Source organism: Mauremys mutica, chromosome 14 (genome assembly GCF_020497125.1).
Source record: "Mauremys mutica isolate MM-2020 ecotype Southern chromosome 14, ASM2049712v1, whole genome shotgun sequence".
Taxonomy (NCBI): domain Eukaryota; kingdom Metazoa; phylum Chordata; order Testudines; family Geoemydidae; genus Mauremys; species Mauremys mutica.
In genome coordinates, this window is record NC_059085.1 from 5,427,294 (window position 1) to 5,454,983 (window position 27,690).

General features: G+C 51.4%; 1 protein-coding gene across 8 annotated transcripts in view; it reads left to right on the top strand.

Annotated features, from left to right (window-relative positions):
- HYDIN (HYDIN axonemal central pair apparatus protein) overlaps positions 1 to 27,063 on the top strand; it is a 399,941-nt gene extending 372,878 nt beyond the window's left edge. For 5 of the 8 annotated variants that reach the window (XM_044987150.1, XM_044987153.1, XM_044987154.1 and 2 more), the window contains exons 79-86: positions 5,657 to 5,937; positions 6,408 to 6,627; positions 7,327 to 7,539; positions 18,878 to 19,041; positions 21,639 to 21,789; positions 22,125 to 22,355; positions 24,567 to 24,791; positions 25,754 to 27,063. In XM_044987150.1, the coding sequence (XP_044843085.1) occupies positions 5,657 to 5,937; positions 6,408 to 6,627; positions 7,327 to 7,539; positions 18,878 to 19,041; positions 21,639 to 21,789; positions 22,125 to 22,355; positions 24,567 to 24,791; positions 25,754 to 26,242 (1,974 nt within the window). In that variant the 3' untranslated portion in view covers positions 26,243 to 27,063. The remainder of the gene's footprint in view (positions 1 to 5,656; positions 5,938 to 6,407; positions 6,628 to 7,326; positions 7,540 to 18,877; positions 19,042 to 21,638; positions 21,790 to 22,124; positions 22,356 to 24,566; positions 24,792 to 25,753) is intronic. The other 3 variants (XM_044987155.1, XM_044987156.1, XM_044987157.1) reach the window with 3 other exon arrangements.
- Positions 27,064 to 27,690: the final 627 nt, after the last annotated feature.

The window sequence follows — 27,690 nt, forward strand, 5'->3', positions numbered from 1 at the left end:
ATACACACTTTAAAAGCATATACAGTGTACGATAAAATACGTGTTTCTGAAAGTATAATAGATTTAAAAAGACTGAACATAGACTAGCTTCCTTATACAGCTGTTGTTTTTTATGACAGTGTCAGTGCATTCATTTCGGTGACATTGGCCAACCTAATAATTTTCAAATGATGATTTGTAAGCAAAGTCTCAATGAGCTCTCCCTGACAGCTAGTGATGAGCTGGGGCTGGGAGGAAAGGCTTCAGGACCAGATTGTATTTACATTCACACCTAATCTACCTAGGTATCCAGCAAACACAGCTGTGTTGCCCAAATGATAGATTTTGGCTGGGGTTGGGTTACAAATCACTTGAATGAGGGGGGTGGGGGTGGGGGAATGAAATGTGGTTCTTATTGTATGAGTAAAGGGCAGTTGAACTGTACAGAGCCTGTGATGATTGAGGGCATCAAGAGAGAGGGTGGGGACCTGTCCCTCTCCACTGTTTAAAGACAGAGCTGATTAGGCTCCATAGATAGTCTTTAGTTCTGTTAAGTGACCGCTGCAGCTGAAATCACTGATAATCTGGTCTAAGTGCTTAGTCCTGCTGTGGGGACAGTGTTCCTGTGGGTACAGTGTTTCTGGGGAAGAGACAGCCCAGACTGCACTAGCAGCGAGGTTCCCCCACTGAGAGCTCAGCTGACATCAGTGAGAGCTGGTGGAACCTCAAGAGACCAACTCGCAGAGGTCACAGTGGCAGGTGGCAGCAGAAGGTGACTGCGCAGGGCCATTGGCAACAGAGCGGTGGAGTGAACGGTGGCACAACAATCAGCCGGAGCCAGAGCGAACAGTGAGCAGCTGGAGGAACGAGCAAGGTGCCTTCCTGCCCCCCCACCCACCTGGGAGGTGAACTCACGTGAAAGCACCTCTGAACTCTGAGTCTCCACTGACCAAGAACACCACCAGTCAGTGGGGTGCAATGAAGGGAAAAGTGAGGGGCACGTTAAAGAAACATTTGTTGGTTGGACTATATTTTAGTGACTTTGCTCCACAATGCTCGATTTGTGACTGGGAATGGAAATTTACATAAATATGTTTCCTAGTAGGCCAAGATTTTTAAAATGCAGTATTTGCCAAGGTTGTTATCTCACATTGTTGCTATCTTGGGAGGTCATTATGTTGGGGAGTTTCTGTACTAAACATTTTTATTATTATAATTAATTTTTACATAAGAATGGTCATACTAGGTCAGACCAATGGTGCATATAGCCCAGTCTCCTGTCTTCCAACAGTGGTCAAGGCCAGGTGCTTCAGAGGGAATGAACAGAACAGGGAATCATCACGTGATCCATCCCCTGTTGCCCATTCCCAGCTTCTGGCAAACAGGCTAGGGACACTCAGAGCATGGTGTTGCATCCCTCCCCATCCTGGCTAATAGCCACTGATGGGCCTATTCTCCAGGAATTTATCTAGTTCTTTTTTTAATCCTGTTAGAGTTTTGGTCTTCACAGCATCCCTGGCAAAGAGTTCCACGGGTTGACTTTATGTTGTGTGAAGAAGTACTTCCTTTTATTATTATTTTTTAAACCCTGCTGCATATTAATTTCATTGGGTGACTGCTAGTTCTTGTGTTATGTGAAGGAGTAAATAACATTTTCTTATTCACTTTCTTCACATCAGTCAAGATTTTATAGACCTCTATCATATCCCCCCTTAGTCGTTTCTTTTCTAAGCTGAAAATTCCCTGTCATTTTAATTTCTCCTCCTGTTTCATACCCCTAATCATTTTAGTTGCCCATCTCTGTACCTTTTCCATTTCCAATATCTCTTTTTTGGGATGGGGTGACCACATCTGCACACAGTATTCAAGGTGTACGCGTACCATGGATTTATATAGAGGCAATATGATATTGTCTGTCTTATTATCTATCCCTTTCTTAAAAAAGCAAAGGTTTCAGAGTAGCAGCTGTGTTAGTCTGTATCCACAAAAAGAACAGGAGTACTTGTAGCACCTTAGAAACTATCAAATTTATTTGAGCGTAAGCTTTCGTAGGCTACGTCTGATGAAGTGGACTGTAGCCCGCGAAAGCTTATGCTCAAATAAATGTGTTAGTCTCTAAGGTGCCACAAGTACTCCTTTTTAAAAAAGCAAACAGACTGTTGGGAATCATTGACTGCCGCTGCACATTCAGTGGATGTTTTCAGAGAACTATCCACAGTGACTCTAAGATCTTTCTTGAGTGTTAACAGCTAATTCAGACTCCTTCATTTTGTATGTATAGTTGACATTGTTTTCCAATGTGCATTACTCTGCATTTATCAACATTGAATTTCATCTGCCATTTTTGTTGCCCAGTCACCCAGTTTTGTGAGATCCCTTTGTAACACTTCGCAGTCTGCTTGGGACTTAACTATCTTGAATAGTTTTGTATCATGTGCAAATTTTGCCACCTCACTGTTTACCCCCTTTTCCAGATCATTTATGAGTATGTTGAATAGGACTGGTCCCAGTACCGACCCCTCAGGGATACCACTATTTATCTCTCTCCATTCTGAAAACTGATAATTTATTCCTACCCTTTGTTTCCCATCTTTTAACCAGCTACTGATCCATGAGAGGACCTGCCCTCTTATCTCATGATGGCTTACTTTTCAAAAGTCAATTTAAATTAATACTTTTTTTTAGAAATCTAGACCTGTTATGTGTTTTGGTGTAACTTGCATTATTCTTAAATTAAATTTGCATCATCCTAACAAAACATTTACTTTATTCATATCTCTTTTATATATCTCATCGGTCCTGACACCCCCCCCTGTAAATTTGAACACCCCCCCCTAATTTCAATTCCTGGGGAAACCACTGGTAGGGTTCTCAGCCCCTTTTCCTTATCCGTTTCCTCACCCTACTGATGTTTGGGTACCCTTCTTCCATAGGTTACTAGGCCTTTTACTTCAAGCTTATTAGCAAAAACATCCCTCAGTTACCATGGCATTCTCATGACTGGGCATCTGCTGGATATTCCTAACTTAAAATCTCTAAAGCTGGTATAAACGCACCTTGTCATTACCTGTCAGCAGTTCAGCAACACTTGATATAGGGTCACTTACTGGTTAGTTGCTTACGTAGACGATTCATATCTCCCCATACCGGAGGCGGGCAATCTAAAGGGGAGGACACGTGACTGCCCCACATGTCTCCTCTGCCCAGAGACCTCCCCCGTGCCCAGCACAGGGCCACTGTGCTCTCCTCACCCCACTTTACCTGCCCGAGGGGGGCTCTGTCCTTCTGCTGCTGCACTTGCCCCCAGCATGTTCAGCTGCTCTCCCAGACAGCTGGGCCGGGCAGGGAGCAGGAGGGAGCCGCTTCTCACACAGCTGAAGCTGGCCGCTCTCGATCGCTGCGCTGTGCAGCGCAGCAGCTTCCTGCTCCCTGCCTGGGCTCAGCTGCCAGTGATGGGCCAAGCATGCTGGGGAAGGGGGCTCTGGCTTGCTCAGCCCATCCCCAGCAGCTTGGCCTGGGTGGGGGGCAGCCCCCCGTTGCCACCTCTCCAGCCAGGCTCTCTCAGGCAGCTGCTGCGCTGCACAGAGCAGGGACCCAGCAGCTGACGTGAGAAATGTCCGGGCCTGCAGGGACAGGAGCCGAATGTGCCGGGGGGCAGGTGCAGCGTGAGAAGGACAGTGCCCCTCTCCCTCCCCGCACCCAACAGACCAATCTGGGGGGCACATTGCTCTGCACGCACCCCCATGCATCACCTCTGGTTGCTTATGTTGAGTCTTTAGGCCTTAGTTACTTTGGCTAAGCTATTATATTACAGGCTTGCGGCCTGTAGGCTTTTGCACGACTGCTTTGAGCCATACCTAGATCTTATTTATCACGTACCCATGTAGCTATAGCAGCATAGCTGGCTACATGTACAACACTAAACTTGGATTCCTTTGTGCTGCTTAATTGAACATATAGACTCCAAGGTTCGGTTACAGGCTTCCTGGACATGCAAGACAATGACTTTGAGATCTACAGTAGTAACTAGCCCATCTGCTGTGAGGGTAACGAGGCTGCCATCCTGAGAGCTCCCTCTGTGCTAGCTTAGCGTAGGAATTCATACAGTAATGAACTCAAAGCCTTTTGACCTAAGGACTTTGGATTTTCCATCACTCTGAGAGCGATGAATCACAGATGCTAAAGCGTTAAAGCAGAATATGTTCAAACAGTCCATGAAGAGTGTGACCCAGCCTTAGCTTCTTCAGGGTTTCCACTTCCCTGTTCTGAATTATATGTTTCAGTGATGTTTGCCAGCAGGAAAGGGACAGAAGGCCCTGGGGATTCATAGGGTCTGGCGCCTTGCACCTCTACAGTGCATGTTCAAATCCAGCTCTGGCTAGAACTGACCAGAAATCTCTGCTGACCGGAGGCTATTTTGTGACATGTGAAATGACTCAGTCCAGTTTCCTGTGAACAAGTGTTAGTAGCATAAGAAAACACACCCCTGCAATTGGCTCAAATTGTTGCCTTTATTGCCAGTCTTAGCAACTCAGCTAAGGTATGAATTGGCCCTGGAAACTGAACTACCCTGTGACCCCTGAAGTTGATTTCTCCAGGTCAAGAATGAGGCACATTAATACATCCCAGCTACCGATCCCAATCTGGACAAATACCTCATAACCCACCTCCCGGCTACTAATTCCCTCCGCAGCCACTAACCATCTCCAACCTGCGGATTTTCCTCCTTCCTCCCCTTTTCCAGACTAGAGCTCCAAACCATTTCCCAGCGGTCAGAATCCGTCCTGAAAACTCCCCACTAGAATTGCTGCCGCCTGCCAGCCCCTGAGCACCCCGATTCCAGGTGTGAGTCTCCTAGAAAAGACACAGCATTTTAAGGATCAATAAAGAAATGACTATTCAATATGATACAGTCGCCACGCCAGACCCTCCTGAAAGCTGTGACCAGAACTCCAGGATGGGGAGAGCAGTGGGACTTGAATATACAAAAAGAATGGACCAAAACATATTGAAGAGGACTGATAACAGCTTCTCTAAAGCATTAAGGGTTAGAGTGGTTCTGCTTAGGGTAGAGATGGGCTTGGGCAAAGGCTCCATATACAAACTCCCACCACTGAACCTGGAGGAGATGCAGATCTGGATTTCAGTTTTGAGTTTCAGTCCATCTATGGGTTAGGTTTGTTTATGGAGTTAGGTAACAACAACATGGGACATGAACAGTGCAACACTGACGAATAGAAGAGGAAGTTTCCTCCAATGGTCCAGTTCTGCCATTGACTCATTGCTGAATCTCGGGTGACTTTGGACAAGTCACTTAAAGTCTCTTTGTGACTCAGTATCTCCTTCTGTAAACTAAAGCTAACTCACCTCCCAGGGGTCCATGAAGCATTTCAAGATCCTTGGATGGGAAGATGCTATGGAAGAGCAAGTATTTTCCCTCCTTCCCACCCATCCACCAAACAGGTCCATTCTTGGCATAGATGTAACAGCAGCTGAGGAGAGGCACTGTAGGGACATACTACTCCAGGGAGCGATTGGGATTGGGCTAATGATGATGGGAGCAGCACAGGAATGACACTAAGTAGCTCTGGGAAAGCTCTCCTGTTACTCTCAATAGCTCTTGAGGGCTCTGTGTTCCCCATTGTCAAACATCACCTTTGGTCATCTGTCTGGGCAGGTTCTCAGCTTGTCTCCATCCAGCGATATAACTCTGAAGCCCAAAGGGGGCACCTGCAGCGTAGAGGTGACTTTCTCCCCAAAGTGCCGCATCCCGCAGTTCACGGAGGAGGTGATGCTCGAGTGCATGGGGCTGCTGCGCTCCTTCTTTGTGGTGCGGGGCTGCTGCCAGGGCATTGAAGTGAGCTTGGACCAGGATCATATCCCCTTTGGAGCAGTGGTGCAGCGGAGCCAGGCTTCCCGGCGCGTCCTCATGCAGAACACGGGAGACATAGGAGTCAGGTGATGTAGCGTCCTCGTACAAGGCCTATTCCACTGAGGGTTTGTGGTGAGCCTGAGCCCCAGGAGCTCTTTACTTGAGCCGTGCTGTCCCCAGAACCCAGAGATAGCAGAACAGTGTGTAGCCTGCCTTCAGGGCGGTGGAACATGGCCTCCCTACAGGCCCGGTTCTGTAGCCCCCAGTGTTGTTGAGATACTCACGCAAGCCTAATCATCCCATTTAACTCAGTGCCAGTGCACGCTGCCGCGTGTCTAAGGGCTGCAGACTCGGACCTACGTGTCTGTGAAGGCCCATAGCCCCTTTCATGCTATTGCAGCTGTGCCCAAGGGCTGTATCTATAGCTGACTGACAGCACAGAAAGTCATAAAGCCTCTTAGAGAACCCTGCTCCCATCTTTCCCAGCCCAGCCTGGGATGCACTGTGAGCCCAGCTTTAAATCTCTCCTTTTCTTCTTTGTGCTTTTCTTGGAAAGATTTAAATGGGACATCAAGAGTTTTGAGCCAGATTTCTCCATCAGCCCGGTGGAGGGTTACATCTCCCCAGGCATGGAAGTCCCCTTCGAAGTGACCTTTCATCCCTGTGAGCTGAACCCGGATATCCACTATGACAACCTGCAGTGCTGCATCCAGGGCAGCGAAGCGCTCAAGCTCACTCTGACTGGATGCTGCATGGTGGTGCCTATGACAAAAGAGGTAACTTAGCAGAGAGAGACTCGCTGTGCCATTCCCCAGACCAGCCCAGAAGCTGGCTTGGTTCCCAACCCAGCAGTGTAGCTGTGGACGCACAGCATATTCCCCCACTGTCCAAATGGGAACAGCAAGAGCACAGGTGGAAACTGCTGCAGGACAGAGCTTTAATTCTAGGACTAGGTCCAAGTGAGGATCTTAAACTTCTGTAATGACATGGACACTCCTGCCCAGCTTTGTAGCTCCAGTGTGGGCCTGGCAGCACCTTGTGAAGAGCGAGGCCATGAATGGGAACTCTGGCACTGACGGACATTTCCTGAGTGCCAGACCCCCCAGGCCTCCTGAATTCCAAAAGCAGAACTCAGACCAAACCAAGCAGCCAGTCCACGAAGAGGACTGTAATTGATGCCTGCCCATTCTGCAGCACTTACAGTGAGGAGCCCCACTGCCTTCAGCAGGCCTGCTTGTGTTAATAAGAACTGCAGAATTGGGCCCTCCATGAAAATCTGCAAAATGCTCTTATAAGGGAGAGCTCCGTTTCTGTGTTTATACAAGCCTGCCTCCCTGTCTGTCCTCCACACCTCTCCCTTTCGTGTCTTTGCATATGGGTGAGGAGTACCTGCACCCCCCCACACCACAATGCCATAGGTGAATGGAATGGATTCCCTATGGGGGATGAGGTCTCTCTGTGTTCCTCTGTTGCAGGTGATGAATTTCACATGTCAGGTGCGTGGAAAACACACCCAGACTATCATGCTGTCCAACCGGAGCAACCAGTCATGGAACCTGCAGCCCATCATTGAGGGGGAACAATGGAAAGGGCCTGAATTCATCAGGGTAGAGGCCCATCAGCAAAACAAGCCCTATGAGATCACTTACAGACCCCTCACCATGAATGTGGAGAACAAGAAGCATCAGGTATGTGAGCTGTGGAGGTGTGAGAGCACTGGCAGCCATTTCTTTTGTTGCACCAGACCTTTGTAACCACTGCTAGAGACCTGATAGCACAGAGCACTAATTCTGGGAGAGTAACTGGTGTATCAGATTAGCAACTACAAGCTTTCAAACAAAGATTTTCAGAGGATTTGAGTGTTGAAATGAGCCCCATCCTTCCGGGTGATGTCATAAGAACATAAGAATGGCCACACTGGGTCAGACCAATGGTCCCTCTACCCCAGTAGTCATATCTGACAGTGGCCGATGCCAGATGCTTCAGAGGGAATGAACAGACCAGGCAGTCATGGAGTGATCCATCCCCATCACCCATTCCCAGCTTCTGGCAAACAGAGGCTAGGGACACTTCAGAGCATGGTTTTGCATCCCGGCCCATCCTGGCTAATAGCCATTGATGGGCCTATCCTCCATGAACTTACCTAGTTCTTTTCTGAACCCTGTTATAGTCTTGGCCTTCACAACATCATGTCATGGTATCCCTTGCACTGAGGAGACCCCTCTGGGAGAAGGGACACCAGTTATTAGGGAGAGACGGGTAATAGTAATGAAGAAATCAATTATTATAAATATCGATAGCTGGGTTTGTGATGGCTGGGAGAACTGCATGCTGAATTGCCTGCCGGGCGCAAAGGTTGCGGACCTCTCAATACAGCTAGATACACTTATTTGCAGTGCTGGGGTGGATTCAGTGATCATGGTACATGTAGGTACCAATGACATAGGGAAAAGTAGGAGAGAGGTCCTGGAGGCAAAATTTAGATTGAAGTCCAGGACCTCCACAATAGCGTTCTCTGAAATGCACACAGAGCTGAGAAGACAGGCAGAACTACAGGGTCTCAATGTGTGGATTAGACAATGGTGTTTGGAGGAGGGATTTAGATTTATTAGGAACTGGGGATCCTTTGGGGAAAGGGGGAGCTTATACAGGAAGTCTGGGCTCCACCTAAACTAAAACAGAGCCGAATTGCTGGCATGTAAAATTAAAATTACTCATGGTCATAGAGCAATTTTTCAGCTAAGGGCTGGGGAAAAGCCGACAGGTGCAGAGCAGCACATGGTTCTGACATCCATAGGGGAGGATTTATTAATGGGGATTCTCCTAGTAAAGAGGAGAAGATAGAAGTTGATAAAGTACAGGTAGGAACTGAAGAGAAACAGTCAACCAAAAAAGTTCAGTTACATCCCAGGAAGGCAGACAACTAAATACAGGATTGACAAATGTTATACATGCTTGTGTGCAAATGCTAGAGTCTAAATACCAAAATGGGTGAACTTGAGTGCCTGGTACTAAATGAGCATATTGATATACTAGGCATCACAGAAACTTGGTGGAATTATGTTAATCAATGGGACACGGTTATACCAGGGTACAAAATATATCAGAAGGACAGAGCAGGTTGTGCAGGTAGGGGATGAAAGTGAGCATAGGGTCAAATATAGTAAAAATCTGAATCAGGATACCATCAAATCTCTATGGATAGAAATTCCATGCTTTAATAAGAATTTAGCAGTAGGAATGTACTACCAACCACGGACCACCTGACCAGGATAGTGATGGTGACTGTGAAATGCTCAGGGAGTTTAGAGAGACTACAAAACCAGAAAACCCAATAATAATGGGGGATTTCAACTATCCCCCTATTGACTGGGAACATGACACAGCAGGATGGGATGCAGAGATAAAATTTCGAGACACAATTAATAACTGCTTCTTGGAGTGGCTAGTCCTGGAACACACCAGGGGAGAGGCAATTCTTTATTTAGTCATAAGTGGAGAACAGGATTTGGTTCAGTGCATATAGCTGAACCGCTCATTAATAGTGACCATAATGTAATTAAATTTAACATCCTTTTAGGAGGAAAAATACCAAAGAAACACCCACAGTAGCATTTAACTTCAGAAAGGGGAACTACAGAAGCAGGAAGTCTGCCAAACAATTAGTGGGGCCACGGGATGATTGAGGTGCTAATGGTGCACTCAGGGAAGGCAAGGCCACTGCGGAGAAGCTAAATGAATTCTTTGCATTGGTGTTCAATACTGAGGATATGGGGGAGATCCCCACACCTGAGCGATTCTTTTTAGGTGACAAATCTAAGGAGCAGTCCAAGGTTGAGGTGTCAACAGAGGAGGTTTTGGAACAAATTGATAAATTAAACAGTAATAAGTCACTGGGCCCAGTTCTGAAGGAACTCAAATATGAAACTCCTAACTGTGGTATGTAACCTATTACTTAAATCAGCCTCTGTACCAGATGACTGGAATGTAAAGCCAATTTTTTAAAAAGGCTCCAGAGGCGATCCTGGCAATTGCTGGTAAGCCTCATTTCAGTACCAGATAAATTGGTTGAAACTATAGTAAAGAAGAGAAATATCAGAGACAGAGATGAACACGGTTGTGACCAGGGACCCAGAGGGGCCAAACTGAGGATATTCAATTAGGGCAAACTGCAAAGAATGGGGCAGACAATTCCCAAAACTGGTGGTTATTCCAATACTTAGATCCACCAAGTTAGCCACAAAACAGTTTCTATAATATCAGAAGTCAAAACACAATTCCCTTAAAAGCAACCCAGCCTTTGGGTTCCCTCCCAGTCAGTTCTACCAATCCCAAAAGATCAGACACATTACCTCCCAGGTTAATGACTATTTCAGATCCTACCCAAATACACGCTTATAGCCAAATACACGCTTGTTAACTAAACTAAAATTTATTGAAAAAGAAAAGAGAGTGAGTATTGGTTAAAAGATCAGTATCCATACAGACATGAGTACCGTTCTGAGATCAGTATCCATACAGACATGAGTACCGTTCTAAGATTAGTTTCATAGCAGAGATGGGGAGTTTTGGAGTTGCATATAGTTCTTAGAATTAGACCATAGGTTCAGGCCAATGTTCCATACACAGGGAGATCCAGATGGGACTGGAGATCTCAGTCTTATGACTCAACCTTCCCCCGCATGAAGCATCAAGCGGATCTGAGATAAAAGGATCAGGTCCCAAGAGTTTTTATACCGTTTTCTGGAAGGCTGTGATAGCCTCTTTACAGCAGGGGTTCCTTGGGTGAAGAATAGCAGCTCTGAAGTAGAACTAACTATCTTCTATGCATACCCGAGTAATTAGTTGCATTCATCAGCTTAAGGTAATTATCCATTAAGCAGTTTATAGACAATTTACCACAAACTTTAAAGTGAAATATAGACAATGGTGTTATCACACCCACATTTCATCTAAATGTTAATATTCCCCTTTGATCTCTGAATCAATAGAATACACCTCTACCCTGATATAATGTGGCAAAGCAGGGGCGGGGTGGGGCTGTGTGCTCTGGTGGATCAAAGCAAGTTCAATATAATGTGATAAGATTGTTTGGCTCCTGAGGACAGTGTTATATTGGGGTAGAGGTGTATCAGGGTTGGAAGGGACCTTAGGAGGTCATCTAGTCCAACCCCCTGCTCAAAGTGAGACCAATCCCCAGACAGATTTTTACCCCAGTTCCCTAAATGGTCCTCTTAAGGATTGAACTCACACCCCTGGGTTTAGCAGGCCAATGCTCAAACCACTGAGGGTATGGCTACACTTACGGTTTGCAGCGCTGGTAGTTTGCAGCGCTGGTCATCCAGCTGTGCAGGGCCAGCGCTGCAGTGTGGCCACACTGACAGCTACCAGCGCTGCAGTGTGGCCACATTGGCAGCATTTCCAGCGCTGTACTGAGAGGTGCATTGTGGGCAGCTATCCCACAGAGCACCTCATCCCGTTTTGGCGCCGTTTTGGCGCTGAGTATTGTGGGAAGGGGAAGGAAGTGTGTGGGTCATTCCGCTTCCTGTTCCAACGCCCCGTGGTGCATCGCTTCACTTCCCAGCAGTCACACTTTCGCCGTCCACGTTTCTTGCCATTTGTGAGTGCAGCACGCTGTGAAATGGAGCCTGAGCTGCTGAGGAATTTGCTGCTGACTGTCGCCAGCACATCACGTTTGGCAGTTGAGCTATTCCTTCAGCTCCAAAGTGACAGTGAGGATTCCGATGATGATATGGATTTGCCTAAAGCGGGTGACATGAAATTGCTTGTGGCGGTAACAGAAATGCTCAGCACCGTGGAACGCCGCTTTTGGGCTCGTGAGACAAGCAGTGAGTGGTGGGATCACATTGTCATGGAAGTCTGGGATGACGAGCAGTGGCTGCAGAACTTTCGTATGAGAAAAGCCACTTTCATGGGACTGTGTGCTGAGCTCGCCCCCACCCTGCGGCGCAAGGACACAAGATTGAGAGCTGCCCTGACGGTGGAAAAGCGGGTGGCTATTGCAATGTGGAAGCTGGCAACTCCAGACAGCTACCGGTCGGTCGGGAACCAGTTTGGGGTGGGAAAGTCGACCGTTGGAATCGTGTTGATGCAAGTTTGCAGGGCCATTAATCGCATCCTGCTGAGGAGAACCGTGACTGTGGGGAACGTGCAGGACATTGTGGATGGCTTTTCAGAAATGGGTTTCCCTAACTGTGGAGGGGCAATAGATGGGACGCATATTCCTATTCTGGCACCACCCCACCTAGCCTACGAGTACATTAATCGCAAGGGGTATTTCTCTATGGTTCTCCAGGCGCTTGTGGATCACCGTGGGCGTTTCATTGATATTTACACAGGCTGGCCTGGAAAAGTGCATGATGCACGCATCTTTCGGAACAGTGGCCTGTTCAGGAAGATGCAGGAAGGTACATTTTTCCCAGACCGAAAGATCACAGTAAGGGACGTTGAAATGCCCATTGTGATCCTTGGGGAACCCGCTTACCCATTAATGCCTTGGCTCATGAAACCATATACAGGGAAGCTGAACAGGAGCCAGGACCGTTTCAACTACAGGCTGAGCCGATGCCGAATGACTGTGGAGTGTGCTTTTGGCCGTTTAAAAGCTCGCTGGAGATGTCTATATGGGAAGCTAGACTTGGGGGAAAGCAGCATCCCTGCGGTTCTATCCGCGTGCTGTACCCTCCATAATATTTGTGAAGGGAAGGGTGAAGCATTCAGCCAGGCATGGACCAACGAGGTGCAAGTCCTGGAGGCTGAATTTGCACAGCCAGACAGCAGGGCTACTAGAGACGCCCACCACAGGGCAACAAGGATTAGGGATGCCTTGAGGGAGAAATTTGAGGCTGAAAGCCAACAGTAATGTTTTTTTGCCTTGACCAGGAGTGACGTGCACTGGTTACAGTGCTTTTAAGTGCCTGTGTTTTCCTTGATGTTTGTTACCTGTGTTTTCATTGGGGTTTGTTATCTTTCACTTTATGCAATAATAAAAACTGATTTATAATCAAAAATCATTTATTTAAAAAAAAAGGAAGTACACGGGCAGGGGGGTTGGTTGTTGAACTGTACATTCATAGTTTTTCATATGTACTGCCAGGAGTGCTGTGCACCTCAGGATTGTACTGTTGCATGGTGATGGGGGTTGAGTGCAGAGGGTAAGGGTCGTAGTTCTCTGGGCTCATAGGTGACCGTACAGGTGTCGGGGGCAGCTGGTGATGGTGTAGGTAAGAACCTGGATGCTGGGGAACGGGACTTGGAGCTGACATTGGTGCATAGGGGAAAGAGGTTTGGGAGGGTGGGGGTTTGGCACGGTAGTGCTCTGCCTGCATTGCTACCAGTGACTGCATACAGTCTGTTTGGCGCGCAATGAGGTTTATAAGCTGCCTCGTGGTTTTCTTCAGCGTCAACGCCTTTCTCCTGCTTTCTGTTTGCCTCCAGTGATGCATCTTTTCTCTCCATTCCTGCGCATTTTTATTCTCTGTTGCACACTGGTTCATAACTGCCTTCACCAGTTCTTCTTTGCTCTTGTTCGGTTTCCTCCTCAGGTTTTGCAGCTTTCTTTCAGTCACTGATAAGACTGGCCCAGGACTACTCAAGGTCACTGTAAAAATGCAGCAAATGATACATTTTAAGAGAGCTTCCATTGTGTATAATCTGAAGTTATTTTAAAGTCTCACAAGCATTCCTCACACATTTCAGCAACTGCTAGAGAATTCACAGCCTCCCAGAAATGGTAATGGAAATTAACCCTGGGGTTTCCTTCCGCGGTGTGCTCGAACAGGGTGCTGGTGCTTTGTTAAACGCAGCACCTCCATCTCCCTCAGGAATTAACCCTGGGGTTTCCTTCCGCGGTGTGCTCGAACAGGGTGCTGGTGCTTTGTTAAACGCAGCACCTCCATCTCCCTCAGGAATTAACCCTGGGGTTTCCTTCCGCGGTGTGCTCGAACAGGGTGCTGGTGCTTTGTTAAACGCAGCACCTCCATCTCCCTCAGGAATTAACCCTGGGGTTTCCTTCCGCGGTGTGCTCGAACAGGGTGCTGGTGCTTTGTTAAACGCAGCACCTCCATCTCCCTCAGGAATTAACCCTGGGGTTTCCTTCCGCGGTGTGCTCGAACAGGGTGCTGGTGCTTTGTTAAACGCAGCACCTCCATCTCCCTCAGGAATTAACCCTGGGGTTTCCTTCCGCGGTGTGCTCGAACAGGGTGCTGGTGCTTTGTTAAACGCAGCACCTCCATCTCCCTCAGGAATTAACCCTGGGGTTTCCTTCCGCGGTGTGCTCGAACAGGGTGCTGGTGCTTTGTTAAACGCAGCACCTCCATCTCTCTCAGGAATTAACCCTGGGGTTTCCTTCCGCGGTGTGCTCGAACAGGGTGCTGGTGCTTTGTTAAACGCAGCACCTCCATCTCCCTCAGGAATTAACCCTGGGGTTTCCTTCCGCGGTGTGCTCGAACAGGGTGCTGGTGCTTTGTTAAACGCAGCACCTCCATCTCCCTCAGGAATTAAGGTTTCCTTCGCAGCACCTCCATCTCCCTCAGGAATTAACCCTGGGGTTCCTGCCTGCCGCGCTATGCAGTTGGGGAAACCAGCACTGAAACACTCCCTCCATTTCCCATAGGAGTTAATACTGGAAGATATCTCCCTTCTGCGGGTTACCAAAGAAGCAAGGGAGGGTCTCCTACAACAATGCGGATTCCGCCCGGGTCCTTATGCAGCGTGCCTCTGTGCAAGCATGGTTCCCCCACCCGTCCTGGAACAGTGGCGCGGACGCGTTAGCCTGAATGGGACAGGGACCACAATGGCTCTCCCTTTAAACTTGGTCACGTGAATTGCCTATGCTCTTGCAGAAACTTTTGAAGAGATTACAGAGGCAGATTACTGCGACGTGATAGACCACATCAATGGGATATTCCATGTCTAGGCATGCAGGCATGCAGCCATACCATCCCCCCTACTCTCCCAAAACCTTTGCATTGCAATAAAAGCTGCTTACCTGGGACCTGCTCCTGTGATTCTTCTGCACCAAGTTCCAGGGGCTGCGACTGGCTAGCTTCCTCCTGGCTTGAGAAGAGCTCCTGACTGCATGCCTCCTCCGGGCTGGCTTCCCCCACCACAGTAGCCTCACTGTCTGCCTCCCCCTCCCCCTCCTCTACCGGCTCTGAACTGTCCATCGTGGTCCTTGGATTTACAGAGGGGTCACCCCCATAAATCGCATCCAGCTCCTTGTAAAACCGGCAGGTCGTGGGGGCACTGCCGGATCTGCGGTTTCCCTCGCGTGCTTTGCAATAGGCACTCCGCAGCTCCTTTACTTTTACCCTGCACTGCACCGCGTCACGCTCATGGCCCCTTTCCATCATGGCTCTCGATACCTGGGCAAAGGTATCATAATTCTTACGGCTAGAGCGCAGCTGTGCCTGCACAGATTCCTCCCCCCAAACACTGATGAGGTCCATCAGCTCGCCATTGCTCCATGCTGGGGCTCGTTTGCCACGTGGAGGCATGGTCACCTGTAAAGATTCACTGATTGCATTCCATACCTGGCTGAGCAAACAGGAAGGGGATTTTTAAAATTCCCGGGGCATTTAAAGGGCGGGTCACCTGAGGCCAGGGAAGTAGAGTCTGACCTGATGAGCAGAGTGGCTGAACAGGCATTCTGGGATACATCCTTATACCCTGGAGGCCAATCACAGCGCTGGTGTGTGGCCACACTTGATGACCAGCGTTGCAGCACCAGCGCTGGAATCCTTATTCCCCATGCCGAGAGGGGTGTTCGGCCAGCGCTGCAGCCAGGGAGTTGCAGCGCTGGGAGTGCATTGCAGGTGTGGCCACTTACTAATTGCAGCGCTGGTGGAGGCTTTCCAGCGCTGCAAATCGCCAGTGTAGCCATACCCTGAGCTATCCCTCTCCCCAAACTATACTGACAGCAGGAACTGTCTGTTTACATGGCTAACCTCTAGCAAGCTCTAAGTAAACACATACAATTAATTCTCTAACAATACAGGTTTGCATTTCAAAGCGCTAGTCCATTTAGCATGGCTATAGTAACTAGTTCTATGTAATAGCCCTAATTAACATTTACATACTTTTCTAACATGTCTATAAAGGTTGGATTTGGGTCATTTACCCTGCTGGTTGCTTAACCCTTTCAGACTCAACCTCACAACAGTATATTAGGAAGAGTCAACCTGGCTTTTGTGAAGGGAAATCATGCCTCACCAATCCATTAGAATTCTTTGAGGGTGTCAACCAGCATGTGGACAATGGTGATCCACTGGATAGAGTGTACTTGGGCTTTCAGAAAGCCTTTGGCAAGGTCCTCACCAACGGCTTGTAAGCAATGTAGGCTGTCATGGGATAAGATGGAAGATCCTCTCATGGATCGGTAACTGGCTCAAAGATAGGAAACAAAAGGTAGGAATACATGGTCAGTTTTCACAGTGGAGACAGGTAAATAGCAGGGTACCCCTGGGGTTTTTAAATAGCAGTATCCGTAGTAGGACCAGTGCTGGTCAACTTATGAATAGGGGTAAACAGTGAAGTCTCAAAGTTTGCAGACAATACAAAATTACTCAAGATGGACTGGAAAAGTCCAAAGCTGACTGTGAAGAGTTACAAAGGGATCTTGCACAACTGGGTAAGAAAGTGGCAGATGAAATTCAGTGCTGATCAATGCAAAGTGATGCACATTGGAAAACATAATCCCAACTATACATATAAAATGATGGGGTCTAAATTAGCTATTGTCGAGAACGAGATCTTGGAGTCTTCATTGATAGTTCTCTGAAAACATTTGCTCAATAGGCAGTGGCAGTCAAAGCAGCTAACAGAATATTAGGAACCATTAAGAAAGGGATAGATAATCAGAACATATCATAATGCCACTACTGCATGCGGTTCTGGTGGCCTCATCTCAAAAAAGATTTACTAGAATTGGACAAAGTACAGAGAAGGTGTAGCGGGGTGGACCCCCGCTCCTGCCCTGAAGGGTTAAAAACAGCCCTGGGGGAAGGCTGTGGCTGGGGCAAGAAGCCTGGGCTGATTGGGGAAAGTAGGCTCAGCTGTGGCCATGCCCCAGTCAGGCCCAGCTGGCCCCTAGAAGAGGCTGTGAGCCGGAAGCCCAAACAGTCTCTCTCTGTTTGTAGAGGGAGAAGGCCCTGGCTGCAGGGAGCTAGAGACAGAGTACCTGAGTGGAGCAGGGCTGGGGACAGGCTGAGGAGCTCTAGCCTGGAAAGCCCCAGGCTGCGGCCTAGCATTGGGCTAACAGGTACTAGGGGTTGCAGAGGGCAGCCCAGGGGTAGGCCAAGGCAGCAGGTCCAGACCCCTTTGCCTATGATGAGTGGCTGATACTTCAGTCTGCCCCAGGGCGTGGGGGCTAGACAATGACTGGCAGTAGCCTGATCCTGAGGTGAGGTGGGAATAGTGGGTGGGGGTTCCCCAGGGAGGGGAGACCCTAAGACTGAGGGGATTACTGCTAGGGAGCAGCACCCCAGGTAAAAGGGCACCGGGTCCAGGGAGGGACACGGTGGCCAGAGGACAGGCGGATCACTGGCCTGCAGAGGGCGCTCCTGGCTGGAAAAAGAGCTAATTCCCTAAGAGACCAGCAGGAGGTGCCGCAGGGGTGAGTCCGCATGTCTTCAGAAGTGCAACAAAAATGATTAGGGGTATGGATCAGCTTCCATGTGAGGAGAGATGGAAAAAGCCTGGGACTGTTCAGCTTGGAAAAGAGAAGGCTGAGAAGGGATATGACTTGGCTGCTAGTCCATGCTGCCAAGACATCACTGCTATTGTTCTCAGAGCTCACTTGGGTATGGCTGCACAGTGTAGACAGACTTTGAGCTACTGAACCAGGACTGCACCAGGTGTGGCAGCTTTCACTGAGAGCTGCTGTTGCTGCCTGAATTAAGCACTGTGGCCCACTAAAAGGCCTCTCCAACATGTCCCCCATACTTGGAGGTCACAGCCGCTGCCCCAAGGAGGTTTGCTGGGGAATCTTTCTGCTGGTCCGAGGATGCCAGTCTGCAGCCTACTAGCAGCTCCCTGGGAGTGCTGAAGAGGGAAGGAAGGGCGGGTGTGCAGGGGAGGCAGGGGAGGCAGGCTATAAATCAGGAGTGAGGATGGAGGGAGGCTGCACACTCTCACCTGGGGAATGTGCAGGAGAGAGGCTTGTCTGGGAGCTGGAGCATCATGGCAGGGATAATGAGGGCCATGGGAGAAAGCTCACCATCCCCCAGCTTTATTAGCAATGGTGACTGCCAAGACTGCTTCTAAGGCAACTGCTGGAGACTTTGGGGGGCAGAGCCTGGGATGCAGATCTGCACAGAGTACAGCTCACTTGCACTCCGCTGCTGCTGCTGTGTCTCTGAGCACGGCCAGTCCCTTTGCCAGCTCCGCACAGCCGCACAGTGACTGTACCGCAGCTGAGAATCAGCATGGTGCAATGACAGCCTGACTCCGCCTGCTTTTCTCCAGCCAGGGCCGGCTCCAGACCCCAGCGCGCCAAGCGCGCATGCTTGGGGCAGCATGCCGCGGGGGGCGCTCTGCCTGTCGCCGGAAGGGCGGCAGGCGGCTCCGGTGGACCTCCCGCAGGCGTGCCTGCGGATGCTCCACCGGAGCCGGCGGGACCAGCGGACCCTCCACAGGCACGTCCGCAGGAGGTCCACTCGAGCCGCGGGACCGGCGACCGCCAGAGCGCCCCCCGCAGCGTGCCGCCGTGCTTGGGGTGGCGAAATTACTAGAGCCGCCCCTGTCTCCAGCCATGCCACCTCGCCTCTGCCACACCAGCAGGAGGGATGAGTGGTAGAGTAGGAGCCCCCTTTATTGATTCTTCACCGCTGCAGGATCAGCCTTGCATTGGGGTGCGTCCTTCTGGGCTGGTGGAAATGGCTGGCTTACCCTGGCAGTGCAGCACAGAGCAGTTGTCCTCATACCAGCAGCTCTGGCCCATGTATGTATGTGCTCAGGAGAGAAGCTGAACGGGGACCCTCTACCAACCTTTTGCATTGTCTCTAGGGCTCCATCTTCTTTCCGCTCCCCGATGGGACAGGTTTGCTGTACCTCCTGCAGGGGACTGCAGAGCCCCCTAAGTCTTCAGGGACCATTGTCCGAGAGGTGCCGTGCAAAACTACCTACACCGAATTGCTCCCCATCGCGAACTGGCTGAACAAGCCACAAAGGTAAACTGGGCCGGGCCTAGCTGGTCACAGCCAGCAGCACCGAGGGGGGCTTTCCAGGCTGCTGTTACCCTGACACCTCCCAGCCACCAGCCAGTCTGTGCTGTGACTTGGGTTCCCAGGAAGCCTCTGGGAGACTGTCTAGGCCACAAGTTTGCAGGCACTGAGACCGGCCCTTATTCCTGTCTCAGGAAGCATGGACCTGGCTGACAGTCAGCTCTGCTTTGCTGGGGTTTATGCCAATAAACTCCATCTCCCTCCCCGTAGTAGCTGGGGGGAAATTTGCCCAACAGTTTGGCAGGGCAAGAGCTTTCTAGCAACAATACGTGATTAGGCCTTCAGCAAGCTTGTCACAGGGATGTCACCCATCCCCGCCATCTGTAATAACACCCAGCCGTAGGCCTAGTCACGACCTCTGATCCATCACATACCACACCAAGGGCTGAGTGGACTGCGGCCTAGGAGCGCTGTGCTCCAGGGACTGGAGCTGGCATCCATTGCCCTAGCTCATAGCCCCTCCTCTGGCCCGTGGGTGCTCAACCCCCACCCACTCCTGGCCCCACCCTCGCCCCACCCAACTCCACCCCCTTTCCCCAAGTCCCGCCCCGTTCCGCCTCTTTACTGCCTCCTCCCCGAAGTGCACCGTGTCCCCACTCCTCCCCCTCCCTTCCGGAAAGTCCTAAGCGCTGCCAAACAGCTGTTAGGCGGCGGGCGGGAAGCGCTGGGATCGGGAGGAGCAGGGATTCAGCGTGCTCGGGGGAGGAGGAGGCAATGAGGGGGGGTGAGTAGGGGGAGCTTGGCTGCCGGTAGGTTTAGAGCACCCGCTAATTTTTCCGCGTGGGTGCTCCAGCCGCGCAGCACCCACAGTGTCGGCGCTTATGCACTTCCCCCTGGGGTTCAGGAGATCCCACAGACCCTCGCCTGTTAAATAACAATGGACTCTACAGATGAGGATGACAAGGCCCCATCTGTGTTTCTTATAGATCAGTGAAATGAACCGACAGGATTTGGTCCGTCCTCGTTAGAATTCAGACGGGTCACATGCAGGGCCGGCCTTTGGGGTGGGCCGTATGGGCCCCTGCCCAGGGCAGCCCGCCCAAGGGGGTGCCGTGCATGGGGACTGGATTCCCACCTGACCTGCTGCCGAGAGCCAGCTGGGCTAGCGGGGGTGGCAGGCGGGAGAGCAGCAGCGGGGGGCAGGGGCAGTTGGAGGAACAGCCTAGGAGCTGGGTGACTCCTCCAGAGCAGGGGTGCCCTCTCCTCCCCCCACTGCACATGTTCAGCTGCTGCTGTTCCTGTCCCCCCCCACCCCTTCGTCCCTGTCTGCTCTGCGGGGGGCAAAGGGGGGCTGATGGCGGGGTGTCCCCCTCCCCCCACCCATGTACCCAATTTCCCCTAAGCTGGGGTGACAGGACGGGGGGATCTGTGTGTGCTGCTGCCTCTCTGGGGCCCAGGGTGGCTGCTTGTGTGTGAACAAGCCCAGTTCAGGCTCCTGATCCTGAGTGATTTCTTAAAGAGACAGCGCGCGCGCACACGCACACACGCACACTCCCCTCAGCACACACACCAGGGCTCCCTGCATCCAGGTCTCTTCCCCACCTGGGCTGTGCTGCTGAGGCATCAGGAGCTGCTGCTCTCCTGCCCTCCCCTTGCGCAGCCCGCAGGGAAAGTGCCCTGGATGCAGGGAGCCCTGACAGCTCCTGGTTCCCCACTCCCAGCCCCCTAGGGCTGCAGGGGGCGGAGGAGCAGCAGTGCCAGCTGCTTTGTGCATCCAGGTCAGTTTCCCCACCCGGTTGCAGGAGAGGGATGCGGGGGTTAGGGGCACAGGATGGAGGGGCAGGGTTGGGGTGAAGGGGTGCATGGATTGGGGCACAGGAGTGGAGTGCAGGAGGGCAGGGTTAGGGGCTCAGGAGTGGAGTGCAGCAGTTAGGAGTGAAGGGGGCAGAGTGCAGGGGTGAGGGGCACAGGAGGGGGCAGAGGTTGGGCATGAAGGGGCTGTAGGGATTAGGGGTACAGGAGGGGGAACAGGCATTAGGGGCAAAGCGGGCACAGTACAGGGGTTGGGGGAAGGGAGGGTGGGGAGCCTGGGGAGCCCACGGGAGCCAGCAGCAATGGGGGGTGCCATGCGCACAGGAGCCAGGGGCACCAAAATGCAAGTTCGCCCAGGGTGCCATTTTCCCTAAAGCCGGCCGGAACCACAAAGCACATGTTGGATCAACTACTGAGGAGCAGAAGGGCCAGACCGTGCAGGGCCCAGGAATTGTGGGATAGCTTTGGTGGACTATCCGAACACAAGCCTGGCTACAAGAGCCTCAGGGAAGTGGGCAGGCGTGACACTACAGCGGACTGTGGGCTCAGACCTCTACCCTGGGACGAGCCAGTCAGCCCGTGTTGTGAGGGGTGCGTGTGCATGTCACAGGGCTTTGTGGGTGTTAGAGCAGGGCGTAGACATGTGTCAGCACCCGTGTCCCTACTGCAGTGTAGACATACTCTAGCTGCACCAGTCAGACAGCCTGCGTAAACGTTTGCCACCTGGCGGGTGTCTGGCTGTTTGCAGTGGACATGAGGCCTTTTGACCTTTCTCGTTTGTCTCTCCCCAGATTCCACGTGATAGTGGATGTGATCAAACCAGAAAAGCTGGACATCACCACCATGCTGAAGGGGCTGGATTACACGGAAGTGCCTGCCTCCTCCAAAAAGGACTATAAACTCACCTTCTTCTCCTACAAGGAAGGACTATTCAGTGCCAAGGTAGACCCACTCCCAGGCCCTGCGGCGCTGCAAAGGAAGGGTTGCCTGCTGATCGTGTGTGGGGATGAGGGTGGGTGTCTCTAGGAGTCTAAACCAAAACATTGAAACTTTTGGGTGCCCAGAATGAAGAGACTGCTCGGGTAGTTAGGCATCTACAGTAAAGCTCCCCCGGAAGCTGATCAGGGCACCTGTTCTCTTGCCAGGTGTGCATGAGAGGCAGGTGGGAAGAGTCCAAGATGAGTTCATTTCTCCTGTGACCAGAACCAGCCCCCGGCCCAGAAGGAGCTCCCAGCTCCCCTAGGTCTGACTGTTCCCTCTTTTCTACTTGGTTTCAGGTGACCTTTCGCAATGAGGCGACACAGGAGTACTTGTTCTACCTGGTCACGTTCAAGGCCATCCCTTCCGGTCCGGTCAGCACCATCGAGATGGTTACCCCTGTTCGGCAGAGCATGTCCTCATCCGTCAAGGTGGAAAACCCCCTCGTCTTCCCAGTAACGTTCACTACAGACTGCAAAGTGCCCGATGTCAACCTGCCGCCGCAGTTCATTGTGCCCGCCCAGTCCGAGGTAGGACAAAGCCTTGCACAGCAAACCTGCTTCCCCTGCTCTCCTCCCTCTGCAGTAGCGCAATTGCTGTGACCTTCAAGAATGTCAAGGCCAGGTACTGAGTCATTCGCCCCCGTGTCAACCCCCCCCCAGGGCAGTGCTGTCACAGGTAGCAATCACGGGGCTCACCGCTGCACTGGTTCTGTTGCGTCTCCAAGTGCAATCCCACGAGGCTTCCACCTGCCCTTCTGAGCACCATCTCTGTCCCCTGCCCAGGCCTTGGCTGCACTAAACACCCCAGCTCCCCGCACCCTTCTTCTGGGTAGGCCGAGAGCAGCGGAAGTGGGGTTGAGCTGCTCTCTGCTCTACCAATCTCCTTCACCGCCCCAGCTCCCCACGCCCAAAGAGCAAACGGACACAAGCTGATGAAGAATACAGCTTTATTTTGGAAAATGTTGCCGCTTTTTCTGCGGGCCAGTGGGGAGTTGTTCATTTTCCCTGGGGCAGATTCTGCACAAAGCAGGAAGGACACAATGAATAGCAAAGAGTCCTGTGGCACCTTATAGACTAACAGACGTTTTGGAGCATGAGCTTTCGTATTCACCCACGAAAGCTCATGCTCCAAAACGTCTGTTAGTTTATAAGGTGCCACGGGACTCTTAGTCTGGATCTGTAAAAGCAGCAAACACGGCTACCCCTCTGATAAATGAATAGTTAATTCACAAACATACAGACATGGACAGGCACAGGCATCCCCCTCCCTGCTGCTTTACAGGGTTTGCCACAGCTCTCCACGCACTTCGTCAATGCATCCCCCACCCCCAAGAGCTGGGTATGAGAAATCAGAAATGTCCTTCTTTATATCGCCGTTCCAGTAACTCCTAGAGACACGCACCCTTGTGGCTCAGCCTGTACAGACTTATCAAAGATAATCCCCATCCCAAAATGCTGATGAGCCAGGCTCAGGGTGGATGTGGGGAAGAGATGTAACACGCAAGCAGAGTGATCAGAACAATGAAACAACTTTTGTTAGATCCACAATTTATTTGCTTTCTGTCCCCCTGTCTGGGGTGCATGTGTATCATTTCGTCTTACGAATTGATAAATAATGATCATCGATTAATGAATTCACACCCTGTCTGCCCCATGCCCACCATGTGAACCCATGGTGCTGTAGATGATAAATGCGCTGAGCAAGTGTAACCCACATACCTCCTGGGTGTGGTGTTCTGTCTCAGCTAATGGCACCAAGACCACTGGGAGAGATTAATGCATCTGCTCTACAGCCTTAGTTAAGGGCCAGATGGCTTTTATGCAGTAGATGCCCATTTATTAAGCTCGAGAGGTCCCAGGTTTGATTCCACCTGCCAACAACCAGCATCTGTTGGTGTTACACAAGTGAGCACTGATTGGGTTGCAGGGGCGCTGGGTGTTACAAGAGCTGTTGACTGTCCATGATGCAGCACACCAAGTGCTAATTTCCATCCCTGGCCTGGGCACTAACATTTCTGCTCTCACGCAGATGGACTAGGTTGGGGTGGGCAAACTTTTTGGCCCAAGGGCCACATCTGTGTGTGGAAATTGTATGGCGGGCCATGCATGCTCACAGAATTGGGGTTGGGGTGCGGGAGGGGGTGAGGGCTCTGGCTGGGGGTGCGGGCTCTGGGGTGGGGCCACAAATGAGGAGTTCAGGGTGCGGGAGGGGGCTCTGGACTGGGTCAGGGAGTTGGGGTGCTGGGGGGGTGAGGGCTCTGGGCTGGGACTGAGAGGTTTGGAGGGCAGGAGGGGGATCAGGGCTGGGGCAGGGGTTGGGGCACGGGGGGAGTCAAGGATGTAGGCTCCGTGCAGTGCTTACCTCAAGTAGCTCCCAGAAGCAGCGGCCTCTCCTCACTCCAGCTCCTACACAGAGGCATGGCCAGGCAGCTCTGCGCGCTGCCCTGTCTGCAGGCGCTGTCCCACAGCTCCCATTGGCCGCAATTCCTGGCCAATGGGAGTAGCGTGGGCAGCACTTGGGGCAGGGGCAGTGTGAGGAGCCCCCTGGCTGCCCCTACACGCAGGAGCCAGAGAGGGGGACATGCTTCTGCTTCCGGGAGCTGCGTGGAGTGGGCAAGCCCCTGACCCCGCTCCCCAGCAAGAACTCGAGGGCCAGATTAAAACGCCTGGAGGGCCAGATGCAGCCCCCGGGCCGTAGTTTGCCCACCCCTGGACTAGGTTGTTCTCTCTTCCCCCCAGGGGGTGCTCGTGTTCGAATTCCAGCCCCTAAAAGTCGGGGAGGTCAGTGGGCGCTTGGCGCTACAGAGCAGCGACTTGGGCTCCTTCCAGTACGATCTGAACCTGAAAGCCATTGCAGCCAGGCCGGAGAAGCCGCTGTACTTCCGTGCCATGCTGGGCAGCAGCCAGAGCATCACCACCAGGTTCATGAACTACACCCGTCAGAGAGCGGAGTACACCTGCAAGGTGAGCAGGGCCCCGCCGCTCTGGGGCTGAGTAAGGGGGTGGAGGCACAAACATTCAGCAGGCAACTCGGTCTACCTGCCCCATCAGCAGTACCTGCCCCTTCAGCACTGCTCTGCGCCCCCCCCCCGCTGGGACCTTTCCTAGCTTGGCCAGTGCAGGGGAATGGTGAGGTTGTGGTGAATGTAGCCAGCCTTCCCACTGACTTCCCTGCCAAAGCTGAGCCTTCTGCAGGGACCATCTTCCCCGGTGGGGTCATCGCAGTACAATGGTGCTTAGGGCGTCAGTGTGGCCTGGCAGACAGAGCGCTGAACTGGAGGCTTGGGCTGTAGTCTCGGTTCAGCCACTGGCTTGCTGGATGACTGCGGACAAGTCACTTCCCTGCGTTGTGCCTCAGTTTCCCTATCTGTAAAAAGGGTTGAATGTCCTATTTGTAAAATGCTTTGAGATCTACTGATGTGCTAGCTAGTGCTAGAGCTCCTCTGGTAACTCAAGTGGTAGGAGCCTGTGTCTTAAGACTATGGGGATCTGAGTTCTAGGCTGTATACAACTATCCAACTTGCAGAATGTGTAATTTTTAACCCAATAGATACTATTAGTCTAGAGGGAAGACGTCCCCTTTTGTGGGCAACGTTAGTCATGGTGTTACTGCCCAAGGCAATAGAAGACGCCTAAACCACAGTGTTTAAGCCAGCCCCAGAGCCAAACTTTCCCAGAGTTTCAGTTGGGAGGGGGAGGTTTGAGCAGTCCCTGTGTGCATTGAAAGGCCCCGCGTGAAGGGGGCTGGAATGTGAATTTTATGTAGTAAATGGTAAAGATTCCCCCCCCCATACATTTTGTATCAGGATCCTGTGATACTAAATTACCCTACTGCTGTTTCTGAGCTCTGGGGTACGTCAGACCTTGGGCCACAGAGGCTAAAATGCCTTCTCTAAATCTAAGTGACGCCTTCTCTCCCCTTGCAGATCGACTGTTCAGATTTCCACACGGATAAAATCATCAATGCAGCCGCAGGCTCTCAGGGGGGCACAGAGGTCAGTGTGGACGTAACTTATGAACCCTGCCAGCTGGGTGAATCAAGAGGAACTCTCATCCTGTCTTCACCCATCGGAGGAGAATACAGCATCCCGCTCTTTGGCGTGTCGGTGCCCCCCAAGCCGCAGGGCCCCTTTCAGATCAAGGCTGGCTCCAGCACGGCCATTCCCTTCAAGAACGTGTTCCTGCAGCACACAGCCTTCACCTACAACGTGGAGAACCCAGCCTTTACCATCAAGGCTGCTGAGACCATACGCTCCAAGAAGAACATCTTCATCACTGTCTGCTTTGAGGGGAACCCCACTGGCAGCAAGATGCCCGTCACCAGCAAGCTGGTCGTCTCCTGCGCCCGGGCATCAGGCATGGGGGCAGGCATTTCCTGGGTTTACTACTTGAAGGGCATAACCCCTGAGAAGTGACCTAGTGGCCCGCATGCAGAGCAGCAGTGTCCCAGTCCCTAAGCGGGCATTTCCCCCGCTTGGCTGAGCCACTCGCAACTGCAAGCGCAGTCATGCACCTCCTAGGATCTGAATTTGACCGGTCTTTATTTCCCTCCCCATCTCAGTACAGAATGGACTCGCTCTACTACACAGATGTGCCTTGGCAGTGAAAAGCAGCACCAGAGTCTCTTCACCACGGTTTTTGCCAGTACAGAAAATGTTTATAGGATCTGCACGCCTACTGAAAGCACTGGGTGACTGCGGGATTGCATATGGGGCATGCACAGAACACACTCACCTGTATATAACGGGCTGTTGTTGACAATTCCCAAAGAGCAGGCTAACAGATCTCATTACTACTGAAGTGACCTGGCAATCGTGTCACTTGTCCTTGGCCTGATAGCGTCACTGATCTGTTAGTCAAATTATATGAAAGTTACGATATAGAGATCAGTGGGGAAGATCCCAGCTATCTGTGTATATGGTCTGACTGCATGCGTCAAGACAGTCCATTTATCCTCCCTCAGTTGATAACCACCAATAGAATTGCCTTCATATTGCCTTCAAAGTACAAGCCTTCCTGCCTGAAGGAGGATTCACTTACTGTGGATTTATTAAAAATATGTCTTGTGTACAAGCCACCAAAGGTGCTGCAGCTTTTCCCAACAGAGCAGAGTTCATGAAAACATTCACGTTGTACCCCAGAAATACAAGGACTCCATCATGCCTCCCAGCTGATCAGAGGCTAGGATGACTGTTGGCAGCGTGGTTTCTTTGTTGTATGAAAATGTATTTTGGAATAAAGATTGTTAAGCAAACACAGAGATTCTGGTCGATATGTTGGCGTGGATCTGGTTAATGTGATAGTACCATAGTTAGCACACAGACACCCTGTGCCTCAAGACAAGGGAAAATTGGGATGGAAAAAGAATCCAGAGAAGTTGGGGGTTTCATGACTATCTAGAAAGGAGTCAAAGCAGGGGCGCCATTTAAGGGGGCCGGGGAGGGCTCTAGCGCTCCCCACCCCCGAGTTTCATAGGGGAGGTCTACGCACCCTTGCCCCAGACAGCGCTCTTAACTGCAACAGCTTGAGTGTGATATGTGATGAGTTCAGAAGCTGGGAGCAGCACAGCCTTTGCAGCAGGGAGTCTGTTTATAAACAGAGGCGGGTGATTAATGACAAGCCTTTTGTTATCTGAAAGTAAATTAAGGCTGGTTAGATGAGCCCGAAAGCATTGCAGGCATGTCAGTTAAAAGACAGGAAACAAAGGGTAGGAATAAAAGGTGAGAATGGAGAGAGGTAACCAGGGGCGGCTCTACGTTTTTGGCCGCCCCAAGCAGTCATGCGCGGGAGGCGCCCCGGAGCCGCGGGAGCAGCGGACCTCCCGCGGGCATGACTGCAGAGGGACCGCTGGTCCCGCGTGGCT